This window comes from Camellia sinensis, chromosome 2, assembly GCF_055761805.1.
Source record: "Camellia sinensis isolate YWXY chromosome 2, ASM5576180v1, whole genome shotgun sequence".
In the NCBI taxonomy this organism is placed as follows: Eukaryota; Viridiplantae; Streptophyta; class Magnoliopsida; order Ericales; family Theaceae; genus Camellia; species Camellia sinensis.
In genome coordinates this window covers 19,581,665-19,598,086 of record NC_138962.1, presented here as the reverse complement: position 1 = coordinate 19,598,086, position 16,422 = coordinate 19,581,665, and the positions used below count along the sequence as shown (strand labels likewise).

General features: G+C 36.8%; 1 protein-coding gene across 1 annotated transcript; it reads left to right on the top strand.

The window, feature by feature from the left end:
- Positions 1-7,358: 7,358 nt before the first annotated feature.
- Positions 7,359-10,917, top strand: LOC114320691 (putative amidase At4g34880). Its single transcript, XM_028267757.2, has 5 exons — positions 7,359-7,989; positions 9,008-9,222; positions 9,346-9,588; positions 9,875-10,073; positions 10,386-10,917. Exons 1-5 carry the CDS (start codon positions 7,447-7,449, stop codon positions 10,767-10,769), a joined length of 1,584 nt encoding a protein of 527 aa, XP_028123558.2. The 5' UTR covers positions 7,359-7,446; the 3' UTR covers positions 10,770-10,917.
- Positions 10,918-16,422: the final 5,505 nt, after the last annotated feature.

Here is a 16,422-nt window from a genome sequence, read left to right as displayed (position 1 = left end):
CCAGAAAACACCCGGGAAGGCGGCGCGTGTGATACACGCGCTGTATGACGCCTCCCAGCGGCGCCACGCGCCACCACGCGCAGCCACGCGCCACCACGCGCTGGATGCCCTGCTGACGCGCCTGCACGCGCCATCACGCGCGCGTCGGCGGCGCTGTCCACGCACGCGCGCCGTCCGCGCCTCGCACGCGCGCCGCGTGCTGGAGCCGAGCGCCGAGCCGCGCTCCGAGCCGAGCTCCGAGCCGCGCCGCGCCGCCCCTTAAGCCGACTCACGCCGAGTTGCGCTGAGCGGCGCCGAGCAGAGCCGAGCCGTTATTTCCGCCAGGCTTGGCTCTAAGGCTCTGTTTGTTTGTTTTTTAATTCTGAATTGCGTTAATTGGCCATAATTTATTCGTTATAGCTTTGTTTTAAGCATGGTTAGTACCCTTAGACTCAGAATTAATTTTTCTATATTCTGTAAAATTTTGAAAATTTTACGAAAATATTTAATATTTTTCCCGTGTTAATAATGCATTTTTTTTGCTTTAAAATGATTCTGGTATTGCATAATTAATTTTCTGGGGTTGAAATTTTTATTGTGGACTTCTGAAATGTTTTACTATCTACTGGTAATATTGTTTCAGTTTATCAGTTTCTGGATTTTTTATTTCTAATTTTATGTGTGTTTATTAGTTATTTAAAATTTCAGAATATTTCAGAAAAATTCCAGAAAATTTCAGGATGATGTACTTTCTGTTATGGCATAATTTAAATATTGAATACAGCATATTTTTTTGGGTTTGTAATATGTTGTAATTAGAAGAGCATGATTATTTATTTATTTATTAGAATTCCATTATTAAATAAATATAGCATGAGTTATTTGTAGATTTACATTAAAATGCTATTGTATGGAATTTATCATGCTTTGTATATGCCATAGTCAGTGGGAGGTTATTCGGTTGAGAGAAATCTTTGTAGATTAACTCCCGAAAACCAATATTTTGCGCATAAATTAAACTAAATTTTGGATAATTGTCACTTGTGGCGCAAGAGATGATTACGAGCATAGCGGATTTTCGATCTTGCGACTTGTGTAATATTGTCACTATTTAATTTAGATTTTTGCGGCAAAATTATATTATGCTAATCAAATTAATCCCAATGCGAATTTCTCTCTAAATTGATTTAGCTTATGGAAGTTAATTTGGTTGACCTAAACTTAGTAGAGATGTTCAAATGTGAACAAACTAATCCCATTCTTTAGATGAGAAAAAGTCTTGGAGACTTTAGGTCAAACCTTAATTGAGCCAAAGTAAGGAAACATGACTCAAAGTCGCCGTGTTTTTGTTGCCTTGTTTGGCACAATAAAAACTAATGTGTGCGCTATAGTTAGCGGCACGCTACATAGTTTTGGTTGGCGAGTTTTGGAGTTATGAAATTAGTAAGCCCTCAATAGATCTGTATATGATCTTGACTAATGAGCTGCGCGGATTGACTTTGTAATTTGACTTGTAAATAATGTTACATCATTGGATGAAGTAACATTCAAGAGTCACGTCATCCAAGAAATGCGAGCTTAAATAAATTAGTCATTAAGTGTAAGACGAGTAGCCAGTACGAGCAGTGTTTTGCTCTCTACCCAATTATTGGGAGTGGATTGAGCGAAATTTCATGCACTATAATAGTGTGCGTTGAAATATCACGTGAAGTTAAAAGATTAGCGCTTAGAAGCTGCAAAATCTATTAACACTGAGTGAAAAGATTAGCGCTTAGTGGCTGCAAAATCTATTAGCATTGCCAACTTGTCTAAGTGTGGACACTTACTGTTTCCACACTTGAGTGTGAAACATGGATGAGGTGCTTCTTTGTGTGATTCCTTTACTAGGCTAACGTTTTGAATAACATTTACCACTAAGCGCAAACGTTGCAGCATAGTAATGAAAAGGTTAAGGCTGACAAGGTTGTTATGACTCTAAGAATTTAACGCATCGCTTGTAAGAGCATTGTGTTGAATTAGACTCTTTAGCCTAATTCGCGCTTAAGTTACTTCAGGAGCTATCATAGTTGATAGCTTATTCTCTCCTTCTTGTGGATAGTAGAATTAATTGCAAGTAACTATGAAGCGAGAAATAGAGATGGCAATAGGAGTATCGTCATCTTTCAACTAGATGTATTAAAGTGTATGGAGAATAAAATTGACTTGAAGGTGCAGGGGATTAGCACTTACTAGTTAAATTTGCGACTTAGGCGCAGTTGATATCTCCATGACATCCTTTTTATGATCTAGTGAATATGACTTAGTCGTGAGTCATTACCTAGTTGGGCCTAAACTTTTAAAACTTGTCTTCGAGAACTCACACATTAAGATGATTGGAATTAGTTTATGACATTGGTCATGAACCAGTGGCTTATTATACTTAATCACATTAATGAGATGATGACACGATGGTTTGAGTAGGCCTTCTCGGGCCCACTCGCTTATGACATCCTGCTCTCATGTGAATGTGTAACTTTGTTCGCAATGGGTGCGCACAAGTAAGTAGGAAAGCCGCAAAAGGTCATTTGTTTTGGCGCATTTAGTCCACTATGATATTTTGTGACTAGATATGTGTGAGGGTACAATAGCTAAGCCTCAATCTCGACACATTTATAGATTACGATACGCATCTGAGTCAAGACTATTTGATCTCCCATAAGTCAAAAGTTTTGAGATGATTTTTGACATTGCACATATGAGGTCGAGATCAATTAGATAAGAGTTTTTTGTGCTTTTAGTTTTGACCAAGGTGGCGAGTATCTATTTGAGTTATTTTTTCAGAAAAACTCTGTGAAGAGAGATGGATGCTTAGAACATTGATTATTCCTAGTACTCAACAACACACTGGTGTAGTAGAGATAAGGAATTAAATATTGTTAATGTTAGGTAGATAATGGTGCAAAATGTTTCCCAATTGGGAATTGCACTAGTTTGTTGCCTATATCCCTAACTAAGTGCCCTCCATATCAGTTTTTACACTCCATTTTGAGTAATGGGTTAGCAGAGAGCCATCTATGGGCGATCTGTAACCATTAAGCAGCTTATCTTTATTCTACTTCTCATAAGATTGCGAAGTTAAGACCTAGGGTTCTATAGCGCATTATTGTATGCTGTCTTGTAAACACAAAGGGTCGTGTGGCGTATTATTGTATGCGGTCATGCAAACCCTCCGGGTCATGTGCATATAGGTAAGCAGCTTTGTGGTAGTGTAACTAAGTCACATAAAGTTTTATTAGTAAAGGTGACGTGAATAGAGTTTTCGGAACTCTATAAGATGGAGAATTCCAAGCATAGCGCTCTATGTAGCCTAGTTGAGAATGGAAAGAAATTTCCAATATCCTAGGGACAGTGGGAGCGATGTGTCTACTAATGGATTACTCCATTAGAGCAGAATACTCTACATTCTTAGTTGCGTGGTAGCAAATGTGAAAATTTTCCACGTCATCACTGGGTGATTGAGAGGGAAACATTCATGATTGCTCCGCAAGATGATAAAGAGCCTAGGATAATGCCAAAGGCTCTAGTCTCCTGTTTTTAGAAAGTGGATCCATGTTGCGCAGTTTAAGACAAAGTCTTTGAGGATTAACCATTTTTTATAATTTGGTTGACTTTCCATTATGACGCAAAACTGTTATAAAGTTATGCGTAATTTGGATAGTCATTTTTGAGGCATAAGGCTCGCTAGATACCGAATGGTCGCACCATTGAGGAAAGTGTAGACCATGAGAAGACTTCCTCCTGGGGAGTGAGGTTATTTTGACTTAGGCTATAATTGACATAAGTTCGGAACATTGATTTGTGGACATTGTGACCCGATTTCTCATTAGAGAATTGGATAAGTAGATCCGTAGGGATTTACCTTCTGCTTTTATGGTGAAAAGTTAGGAGCGCAAAAAGGTTGCTAGTTCCAATAAATCTTTTACAGCCTAAAGCAGTTATCCAAACAGTGGTTCTTAGATTTCGTCAATCCATGATAGGGCAACGATGATCGATGAAGACCACTGAGGCATGATCAATGGTCCAAAAGAAGTTTTTCCTTACTTAGTCATTATGAGCCAGGAATTTATAAGGTTGTCGCCACCTAGGGTGGGCAGTCCTCCATTTTAGATATGATGGACATGGGTGATGTAATTCATATGCTCGGATGTACGATCCTTAGGGATTGTTTTAGGAAAATTCTCGGTTTGTCTTCGATGACTTACATAAGGAATATCCTAGAACGATTCTAGATGCAAAATTGCAAACCCATTGACTTACCTATCGGTAAAAGCCAGAGCCTTAGCTATTGAGTGAATCCTCAGATTGTCTTTGGGAGAAACAGATGACCTATATTCCTTGATTTTTTCTTTGTTGTGGGAGCCTAAAGTACGCTATGTGGGCGTATTCGGCATGATAAGTTTTATCTTTGATAAATGGTTAACTGAGTTGTTTAGACATTGACCTTGCTCATTAGACTGTGGATAAAATGCTTTATTAGAAGCATATTAATTTGCTCCTTGTAAAATTCAATGCGCTAGTTGGGCGCATCTGCGCTAGTTGGGCGCATTAAGAATGAACGCAAATTGGTCACCAAAAAATATCTTTAGAGAGGTTATTGCGCAAGAGGTAGTGATCTTAAATCATTTCATGTGAGGCGCACATGGTGGATTCCGTTGTATATACTTATCGCAAGAGGTGCTGATAAGGCTTATGTTTGGAATCTATAATTGCGCAAGCTGTGGTCAATTTTTTTTTAAATCGATCACTTATTTTGAGATGATGGGATGTTGACACTATTATGGTTTGTGTCATAATGATTAGCAAATGATGATGTCAGCAGGCAAGATTGGCTCACTCACACGAGCAATCGCCCTTGGCGCTTGGGAGCGAGCAAGGATGAGACTGGTGGTTTATTTTTATTCGGAGCCAAGAGAGGCTTAAATCATCCACTATGTATGTCGCCTTGGTTATAACCAAGATGAGGTCGTGTTAAGGACCAAACATGGATGTTAGTACCCACTTTCCATGTTGTGCCTGTTATGATTAGCCAGATTCGAGATCTCATTTGGCGCCTAGAAGGCGAGCAAATAGAGAATTCGGGTTAGGCGCTAGAAAGCGACTAGACTAATATCTGTACGGTGTATCGAGTATGACGTCACTCTTTATGGAAGAGTTACTCCACCGTAACATATATTCATACTATATGTGCTTAGCGACCGAGTAATGAGGTGAGAGAATGGATCCTTGCTTCCTCACCGTGTGAGTCTTACGAGTCATTATTGATATGACTTTCATTTATGTACCCTTTTGTGACTTTTGACTATGTCATAAGGTAAGTGGTTGATGTTTTGCTACTTTGGTATGTTGCCTGCGGTCATGCATGATTCGGCCTTAAGGGACATCACTGGGAAAGCGGTCAATCCTAAACTAAATGGCATGAGTGCAAAGGGAAGATCATCTAGTATTACACCACTGTTGTATATTCACTGCCGGCAACTCACATTGCTCTGTATGAGAGGCGAATTGAGTGTGAATATATTGCAAGAATTGAGAGGGTCAAACATGCTCTTTTTGAGGGATTAGAGATGTTTTTTGGACCGGTGTAATTAGATGGGTCTGGGGTATATGAGACACTATTTCTATTCTTTTTGGGTTGATGTCTCTATGCTGGCTCATTTTGAGTTTCTAGTATAGAGCTCCCACATGCAGGTGTTCTCAGCAGTCGCACGGTGCAGTGGCTAGTATGAGATTGTTTATTTTTGGGGAGATTGAGATTGAGACGTGGCAGTGTCATGCCAACTCATGTCCGAGTGGGAGATGTTAGAAATTGGGCGCCCATGTGGCATGACCCTTAGAACCTTTTGAACCTCATCCAAATGGGTTTTGAATTTAAATTCAAACCTATTTGGATGAGCCACTCAGGATATATATCTATCATATCATGATATGGATAGATGATATAGATATCAGATATTATCTCATTTAACCAATGGATAAATGAGATAAATATAATATATATCTGATATATGGTTATGGGTTACTGACTCTCTCCCAAAAATAACGATCAAAGTCATTTTGCACTGTGGTTTGTGTGGGTGATATTGACCATTGTAATATCACCCCACTGCTGGGATTGATTGATTGAGTATGGAAGCACGTGATTTATCCACGAGGTTTTAGATCAAACGAGGTATGATCTAAACACTTTATTCCGCTGCATGTTTTGTGTTTTGATTTACAGTTTTGAACAGGCCACCATGGTTAGGAGACCTCCTTTTTCCTTATCAATGGAATGGAATAAGGATGCTTACGTGTGACTTGTGATATGTTTGGTGTCATTGTATGAAACTGTTGGCAAATTTTCTTTAAATATGCAGAGGACATGACTCAGATGCATATCTTCTGCTTTGGCAACCAGCAAACCGACACATAATCGATAGTAGCAGAGTTTCAGGAGTATTAGCCCTCAATATTGTGCGTTTAGTCTCTTGTTATATTGTTAACAACTCTTTTTCTTCCATAGAATTGAACACAATCGGGATGATACCTACATGCTTGGTGGTGCACCCCATGCGAGAAGATTGTCTTCGGTTTTGTTGTCGTTCCATTTTGTGCACTCAAAAAATTTCTATTGTTAATTGCAAAAGGAAGAAATAGACACCTACTACAAAATTTGAAAATTGAGGACTAAAAGACCATTTAAACTGAGAAATTTTTTTTTTTTGGAGTTTCTGGAATTTACTTTATAAAATTAGAAGATTAGGGACAAAAGTTAGAATTAAATAAAAAATTATATGGTAGTCTTGAAATAAATATACATGATACTTCAACTTAATATTTATTAATTAGAAGTGCGGTATCCAATATTTTTTGTTAAAATTTTAAAAGTTAATTTGGAAGTGTCAAGAGTATCTCTAATGTTGAATCAAAAGTTTTATCAAATTTAAGTAAAAATTTATGAAAAAGTTTGATTTGATACCATATATTCCAATGTTAAAACTAAAATTTTCTTCAGATTTATAAATTTGATTGTCCGACTAGCCAATGTGAATTGAATAAGAAATTGTGAAACTTATTTCTCTCCATTCGGTTGACACAGGTTGTCACGCAGACATCTTTCTGGTCGTCTGATATCTTGGTAAGTAATGATTACTTCCAGAAATTTAATGAATAATGAAAGCTTCAAATTTTTTGTCATACTTAGAGCTAAAATGTTAGCGTTTTAACAATGAAAGCTTCAATTTTTTTTTTTTTTATCATAGTTAGAACTGAAATGTTAACATTTTTCATCAAATTTAAATTTAATAAAAAATTAGATGCAAGGCTAGAGATAATCTAATTGATTTGAAAAACTACATAAACAACATGTGAAAAATAATATTGAATAATTACAGGCAGTTTTGCGACAACATTTTATATATATGTAAAAATATTTCCAATGAGGAAGTCATGGTGATCTACGATCCAGCTTCCTCAGTCATACCCAAAACATTCATCTCTCTATTGATTATCACCGGTTTAGTCCTCACCATGAACGGCCAGGAGTTCACGATTGAAGAAGCAACAATTCGAGAAATCCAGCAAGCATTTGCAGACAACAAGCTCACATCAAGACAGCTCGTTGACTTCTACCTGAACCGAATCCAGGAGCTGAATCCGGTGCTTCGCGGCGTAGTGGAAGTGAACCCGGACGCTCGAGATCTAGCGGACGAGGCAGACCGGGAGAAGCAGAGCAATGGTGGATCACTGGGAGATCTGCACGGCATACCATTGCTGGTGAAGGACACCATTGGTACGAAAGACAAGATGAACACGACGGCTGGTTCGTACGCGCTGATCGGATCGGAGGTGGCTCGAGATGCAGGGGTTGTAGAGAGGCTGAGGAAGGCTGGTGCGGTGATATTGGGGAAAGCTAGTTTGAGCGAGTGGTATCGTATTCGTTCTATCAATGGTGTTCCTAATGGCTGGTGTGCTCGATCTGGACAAGGAGTGGTAATTAGCTCTTTCTCCTCTCTCTAAATTCTGAATGATGAATGATCTTACTTCATGTATTAATGGAGTTTAAGCAGTTTAGTTGAGTTGAGTTGATTAATAGTTGGATGTTTAAATTTGATTTTGAAATTTTAACCAGATTTGAAAATATGTTTAATCTCAATTTGTTTATTTTCAAGGTGATGTAACCCTAATAAAATTAATCACGAGCGGAACTTTGTAGTTTGAGCTAAGAAATTAACAAGTTTTAAAATATGTGTAAGTTTAACTTATTTACATAATAAATTGATTTTAATTGAACTTTTAATTAGTTAAACAGGAGTCGAGCTTGCATAACTTTGTACTTTATATTGCCCTACTTATCCCAAAGTTGGCCTCTTTTCACTTGTTACATGTGGATTTGAATTTGTAGGTTCTAGTAGACATATGCGTGTTAGTTTCTACCACGAATCTTCTGTTACAGAATTCATGTATCTTTGTACCAATTGTACTTCCAAATCAAAATTATGAGGAGATATTCGAAACACGAAATATAGAGTTTTGATCTTGCAGTTGGAATGCATTGCATTGAGACAAGAGATGACGATTTTTGTGACACCGTTACTTTCCATATACTAAAATTATGGTGACAGGTTAGACTATGACAGTCATGTAGAATAATTTCTGCAGTTGAAGTCTTTTAACAGATTTAAAAGGGTTGATAATGTCACGATTAATGATCGGTTAGCTTACTGTGCATTTGTTTCGGAGGATTGAGGGTTTTGAATCTAAACTCAAATGTATTCTTCAATGATTTACCAGAAATGGTCTTGGTGAAACAACCGTAAAGCATTGTTTCGATCTTCTATGTGCAATTTCCCATTCAGTAATTTAATTACTCGAGCAGCTCATATGTTCAATTTAATTACTTGAGTAAATTAATTGGATATCTCATATGTGCAATTTAATTACTTGAGTCGACTTTCTATGCATAACAAAATTAATTTGGTTGTCTGAAATATCTGATTTGAATGTGCAGAATCCTTACATAACATCAGGGTCCCCTTGCGGGTCAAGCAGTGGATCTGCAATATCAGTAGCTGCTAACATGGTGGCAGTCTCATTAGGGACAGAGACCCACAGCTCCATTATTTGCCCATCAGATCACAACTCGGTTGTTGGACTCAAACCCACTATTGGGCTTACCAGTCGAGCAGGAGTCATTCCTTGTGCACCCCGTTGGGACACCATTGGGTAAACATGCACTTCACAAATCACAAGCCCAATGTGAAATAGATTTGATTGGGTGAAATGAAAGTGAAATTCCCAGCTCTAGTCTGAACTGATGAATGTTCATGATGGCAATATTTATTACAGGCCCATATGCAGGACCGTAGAAGATGCTGTTTATGTGCTTGATGTGATAGCAGGGTTTGATCCAAGGGATGATGAAGCAACAAGAGAAGGATCCCAGTTCATTCCCGAGGGTGGTTATAAACAGTTTCTCAAGAATGAAGGTCTGAAAGGAAAGAGACTGGGTGTTGTCAGAAGTCCATTTGTGGATAAGCTTCATGATTCAGCCATAGCTGCATCTTTTGAGGATCATCTCAGTACATTGAGGTATTATACTAGTAAGAATTATTATCTCTCTCTCATATTTTGCCACTCTACAAACAATTCAAGAATGGACAACTAAAGTTAAGAGGGATAGATAATATAAATGACCATGCATAACATTTCACACCGATTGGGCTCAATTTACTTCCCATGCATGGCTAATTTTTAAGATGTGAAAAAACAGTACAGAAACAAGGGGTGCCTGTGTACACGAGTGTTATAGTTTATGTACCTGAAATTTCATCGTAACTGTACTGATATCATGTGATTGCCCTCTTGGAAATTCAAGAAAAAGAGGTGCGATTGTAGTGGACAATCTGCACATAGCAAATATTGATGAAATTCTAGATCCCCATCGAAGTGGGGAACTAATGGTGATGGCGACTGATTTCAAGATCTCCGTAAATGCTTACTTGAAAGAGCTGATCACTTCGCCCGTGAGGTCACTGACAGACATTATTACCTTCAACCAGAATAATCCTGAACTGGTAAGTATTGGATTCTCTAATGAATATTGTTTAACTCTTCCTATATTACAGTGATTCATATTCTTTGGCAGACGAACTTGAATTTTATCCTTAGGTGGGATGTCATTTCCGGTAGACATGTCTTGATCTCTTTAATTGGGAGTTAGAATTCATTACAAATCTTGGATAGTTTATTTTCTTTTCTCTCTCCTTACAATCTCTCCTACCAAACATAGAATTAAGGATTCTGTTTCAAAGCCATTAACTTTTATGCTTGTTTTCATTGCTAATATATATGATGAAAATAACAAAATTAGTCCTCGTACATTACAGGAAAAACTAGCAGAGTATGGTCAACAAACTTTCATTGAAGCTGAAGAGTCAACAGGGATTGGTGAGAAAGAGATCCAAGTATTGGAGAATTTAGAAAAACTTTCAAAAGAGGGGTTTGAAAAACTGATGAAAGAGAATGACTTAGATGCGTTGGTGACACCGGGTTCACGTGCTTCCCCCATTCTGGCAATTGGAGGGTACCCTGCTATTACTGTCCCGGCAGGGTATGACAGTGATGGAATGCCATTTGGCATCTGTTTTGGAGGGTTGAGAGGCACAGAACCGAAGCTGGTTGAAATTGCTTATGGCTTCGAACAAGCCACCAAGGTTCGGAGGCCTCCTTGTTTCTCCACGTCAGAATTAAGTGAGAAAGCATCTGTCTAAATTTTGACATTCAAGGCCTTGTTTTATGAATTTGCCTATGGATCTTCTGAGGGAAATCTGTGTATCTCTGTTGTTTCATTGAGAAATATGAGTTGTACAGGCTTGGACCAAATGATTTAACACTAAAGAATTGGTGATTTCAAGGAAAGTGCAATATTACACTAAGAGCATCCCAACCAAAGCCCCTAAACCCTTTCCTTCCTTATTTTAAGGGATAAATGACTCCCTATCCACCTACATCAAATCTCCTAAATAATTTCCTAAATTAGTTTTTGCTACAGTGACTCTCTATTTGTAGGGAGTTACTGTAGCTCCCTTATATATATATATATATATATATTTGCTTTGCTTTGCTTTGTTTAAGGACTGCAATACACATTTATAATTTTTATTTTTATTAAATTTATAATTAAAAATTATATTTTAATAAAATAAAGAAAAAAATAGAGAGTTTGTTAATAGAATAGAGAAAGAATAGGGAGTTTGTTTGGAGAAATAAATGAAAAAGTGATTCCTAAAATAGAGAATAAATTTTTTAATAATATTTTAAGATAAAATTTAAGAAAACCGGTGGGGATCCTCTAAGAAGCTTAAGCCAGTTCTTTCAAAATTGCAAGAGGTTAAACAAAATGTGATTGGACAAAATTTGGAGCATCTCTAATGATGCATTGTTAAAATGGTTAGCTTAAAGTCAAATTTTATTAGTAATTTTATACCCCCAAAAAAGTGCAAATAAAATTGTATTAGTGATTTTTGTTGTTTTGTTTTTGTCTTTTTTTTCTTAATTTTAAGTTCATAATGCTTTTGAAGGAATTGGGTTGACATCATATTACTTCATTGAGAAAAGCTTTCAAAGCTTCCGCTTCAAAACATGTGTGAACAATATACAAAATATGAATCTTACATTCAAAAAGTATATTGATGTCACTCGAAATGGTAGGTCATGTTATTTTACACTAATAAAAAAATATATTATTTATTCACAATAAGAATGTGTGAATAAAAACAGACTTATTGGCCCTCCCAAAACAGGCTCTTAAAGTGACAATTTGCAATCACCAATAATGTTACATACTATTAAATTTTTACTATTAATACCACCATTAATGATGTTGTAAGTAAAAGATAAATAAATAAATAAAAACTAAGATACAAAACACATGTGACAGTGGGTGGGACCCACTGTCACATCCCTAATACAATCACTAATTAGTAGTCTCCATCATTTTTCTTGCAATCACTTATTCCAACACTTAAAAAAAAAAGGACAATTCCTTAATGATTTCATTTATGGCGGTGACTTGTAAGAACATTAGCATACTTCTTAAAAACACAATTTCAAATTTTCAATGATGATTTCGGCAACTAAAAAGGGCAAATAGGCCTCTTTTGGAAACAAAATAAAAAATTATTTTTTTAATTTTTAATTTATTTTAAACCATATTAACTCTTTATCTTTTTACACATATTTTAAAAAAAAATTTAAATTAAATTTTAACCAATTTTTCAAAATAATCATTTTTCTTGATTTAGACAACACAGATAAAGTTGAATTATGGACAAGCATGCGCTACTGTGTCCACCATTCTGGGGGCAAAAACTTTCTTTTTCGGGGTGCCAAAAATCAAAAGCAATAAGGGCATCACAATAGGATAGTTAAAATTATTTGTTAAAGTGAGTTATATGATAAAAAATGATAAAAATAGGATTCAAAAATATTTATTAAGATGTGTTAAGAGTTTGTTAATTTTAAAGAGTGAGTTGTGGTGCAATGGATGTGTTAAGGACTGTGTTAAGGTGTGTGTTAAATATATATATATATATATGTATATAATAAGTAAAATAAATAAATAATATAATTTAGTTTAATCAAAAATTTTAAGTCTAAAAAAAAAATCCCAAAAAGTAATAAAAAAAAAAATTGCCGTTGACCGATCAACCGTAAGACAAAAAAAACGCTTCCCTTCCATCGCTAGAACACTCGCTGCAGATAACAAAGAACTTAGCAACTGATTTTAACAGACACTCCTAACACACACATTAACAGGCCCACTGCAACACCAAACAATACCCTCAACTAGCCAAAAGTTGGCAATCGACACTAATACACAACTTAGTATGTCTATTGTAAATGCTCAACAACAAAAGATTAACAATGGGTCATGTCATGGTGCATAATATGCCCTTCCACTTTCCCAAAAAAACAAACTTGTGTAAATTTTATTATGATTAATGTTACTGTTCCAGAAAATCAAAATTCAGATTTTTTGGGTATTATGTTTGTATGGCTGTGAGTAAATTGGTGTTGCATCCCCTAGGGTTTGGCGTGGTGGATAATATTTGAGGGATGGGGGTTTACTTCTTTCAAGGTCTTCGGTACGAACTTCTTTATAAGTAAAACTCTTTGGGCCACGAACAGTAGAGAATAAGTCAAAAAAATTCAAAGTAAAAAATCAGAGTAAAATTTCTGAAAATGTAGAACATCCTTTGCACAATGGTCTTGTTTGGTATAGCTGTTAAAACAGATTATAGATTATAACTTAACAGATTATAGATTATGACTTTAATCAGAAGTTGTTAATCTGTTTAGAATAATTGTTGGATTATATATTTAAGTTGCTGAGTAGTGTTTATTAAATAAACTGTGAAGTACCTTTTTCAATTAACTTTTATTTTTTATTATTCACTTTTGTCCACATTTCTCATAAAAAATAATAATAATATTTATAGTCCATTTGGGTCTTTTTTTTATTTTTAAAAAAATAAAAAATAAAAAAATAAAAGTATTCAATGTAAGATTCATGTTTTGTTTGTCCTTTTTTTCTTAATTTTAAGTTCATAATGCTAGTTTTGAAGGAATTGGGTTGACATCATATTACTTCATTGAGAAAAGCTTTCAAAGCTTCCGCTTCAAAAACACGTGTGAACAATACACAAAATATGAATCTTATATTCAAAAAGTATATTGATCTCATTCAAAATGATAAGTCATATTATTTTACACTAATAAAAAAATATATTATTTATTTACAATAAGAATGCTTGAATAAAAGCAGACTTATTGGGCCTCCCAAAACAGGCTCCTAAGTGGGCAATTTGCAATCACCCATTCCAACCACTTAAAAAAAAAGACAATTCCTTAGGTGCCGTTTGGTAACACTTACGTTTTCAGTTTTCAGTTTATATTTATAAAAATTTTAAAAACTCAAATAAAAACTTGTTTGGTAAATTTTTGATTTATAAATCAGTGGTCTCAGTTTATAAATTTAGCCAAAAAATATAAACTCAAAAAAAATGTTTCTGTTTTGAGTTTTAAGTTTTTTTTTTTTTTACCACCCAACACTAGCCACCACCTACCACCATTTTCCACCACCGTCTTTCACCACCACCACCCACCCCCTACCACCACCTGCCACCACCACTCACCACCCACCTGCTACCACTACCCATTACTCGCCACCACCACCCACCTGCCACCCACTCACCACCACCACCCACCCCTCGCCGCCACCACCGCCACCACCCACCACCCGCCACTACCATCCACCGCTCGTCGCCACCACCACCCGCCACCACCACTCACCACCCACCCGCCACCACCACCCGCCACTACCACTACCACCACCACCAGCCACTAGCCACCCACCCGCCACCACCACCCACCACCACCACCACCACCACCACCACCACCCACTCACAATCACCCACCCACCTAGCACCACCACCACCCGCCACCGTCACCCACCCACCCTGCACCACCACCACCTACCACCACCCGCTACCGCCACCCACCCACCCACCCAGCAGCAGCACCACCACCACCACCACCACCCGTCATCTGTCACCCACCTGCCACCACCACCCGCCATCCGCCACAACCACAACCACAACCACCACTACCACCCACCACCCACCACCGCCACCCACCAACCCACTATCACCACCCGCCACCACTATCCACCTGCCACCATCTACTCGCTACCACCCACCACCCGCCACCATTACCCACCCACTTGCCACCATCCACTCGCTACCACCACCCGCTACCTACATCCACCCGTCATCACCCACCACCACCCGCCATCCGCCACCCACCTGCCACCACCACCCACCACCTGCCGCAACCACCACCGCCACCACCCACCACCCGCCACGGTCACCCATCCACCCACCACCACCACCACCACCCACCGTCACCACTTTCCACCACCGTCTTCTGCCTCCACTTGCCACCACTTGCCATTTCTCACTCTTTTTTATATTTTTAAATTTTTTTAAACATTTTGTCAATTACCAAACACGTTTGTAGTTTATGTTTTTCTAAAAATAAACAAAAACCAATTTATAAAATTTTTGTAAATATAAACTGAAAACGTAAACGTTACCAAACAGGACATTAATGATTTCATTTCTGGAGGTGACTTGTAAGAACATTAGCATACTTTTTGAAAGCACAATTTCAAATTTTCAATGATGATTCCAGCAACTAAAAAGGGCAAATAGGCCTCTGTTGGGAACAAAATAAAAAATTATTTTTTTAAATTTTTAATTTATTTTGAATTATATTATGATCTCTCTATCATTTTACATATATTTTTTTAAAAAAATTAAATTTTAACCAACTTTTCAAAATAATCATTTTTCTTGATTTAGACAACACAGATAAAAGTGGAATTAGGGACAAGCATGCGTCGCTGTGTCCACCATTCTGGGGGCAACAACTATCTTTTTCTGAGTGCCAAAAATCAAAAGCAATAACAACAAAAGATTAACAATGGGTCATGTCATGGTGCATAATATGCCCTTCCACTTTCTCAAAAAAACAAACTTGTGTAAATTTTATTATGATTAATGTTACTGTTCCAGAAAATCAAAATTCAGATTTTTTGGGTATTATGTTTGTATGGCTGTGAGGAATTTGGTGTTGCAACCCCTAGGGTTTAGCGTGGTGGATAATATTTGAGAGATGGGGGTTTACTTTTTTTCAAGGTCTTCAGTATGAATTTCTTTACCAGTAAAACTCTTTGGGCCACTAACTACAGGGAATAAGTCGAAAAAATTCATAGTAAAAATTCTGAAATTGTAGGACATCCTTTGCACAATGGTCTTGTTTGGTGTAACTGTTAAAACAAATTATAGATTATAGATTATGACTTTAATCAGAAGTTGTTAATCTGTTTGGTATAACTGTTGGATTATAGATTTAAGTTGCTGAGTAGTGTTTGTTAAATAAGCTGTGGGTAACTTTTTCAATTAACTTTTATTTTTTATTATTCACTATTTGTCTACATTTCTCATAAAAAATAATAATAATATTTTATAGTCCATTTGGGTATTTTTCTATTTTAAAAAAAAATAAAAAATAAAAAAAATCTAAGAGTATAACCGTGAATTAACATGTCCACAGTAAAAGCTGATAATCAGAAATAAGGGGTGAACAGCTTCTCAGAGTTAGTTTTTTTTAACTTAAAATAAGTTGATAGAATAAAAAACTGTTTGAAATAAGTTTAACAAAACAGTCCAAAATAACTTTTTAAAAGTCAAAAGCCATAAATTGGCTCAAAAAAGCTCCACCAAACACCCCTAATAGAATTAGCCTTTGCACCCTTTATAAAGAAGTGTTATTATTTCTGTGTTTGTTAGAATTTCTCTC

Excerpts from the sequence above, each read along its gene's own strand:
- LOC114320691 (XM_028267757.2), top strand. The coding sequence starts at position 7,447 with ATGGTGATCTACGATCCAGCTTCCTCAGTCATACCCAAAACATTCATC. Across the intron at positions 7,990-9,007 it reads CTCGATCTGGACAAGGAGTG|AATCCTTACATAACATCAGG; the intron begins GTAATTAGCTCT and ends TTGAATGTGCAG. Across the intron at positions 10,074-10,385 it reads ACCAGAATAATCCTGAACTG|GAAAAACTAGCAGAGTATGG; the intron begins GTAAGTATTGGA and ends CGTACATTACAG.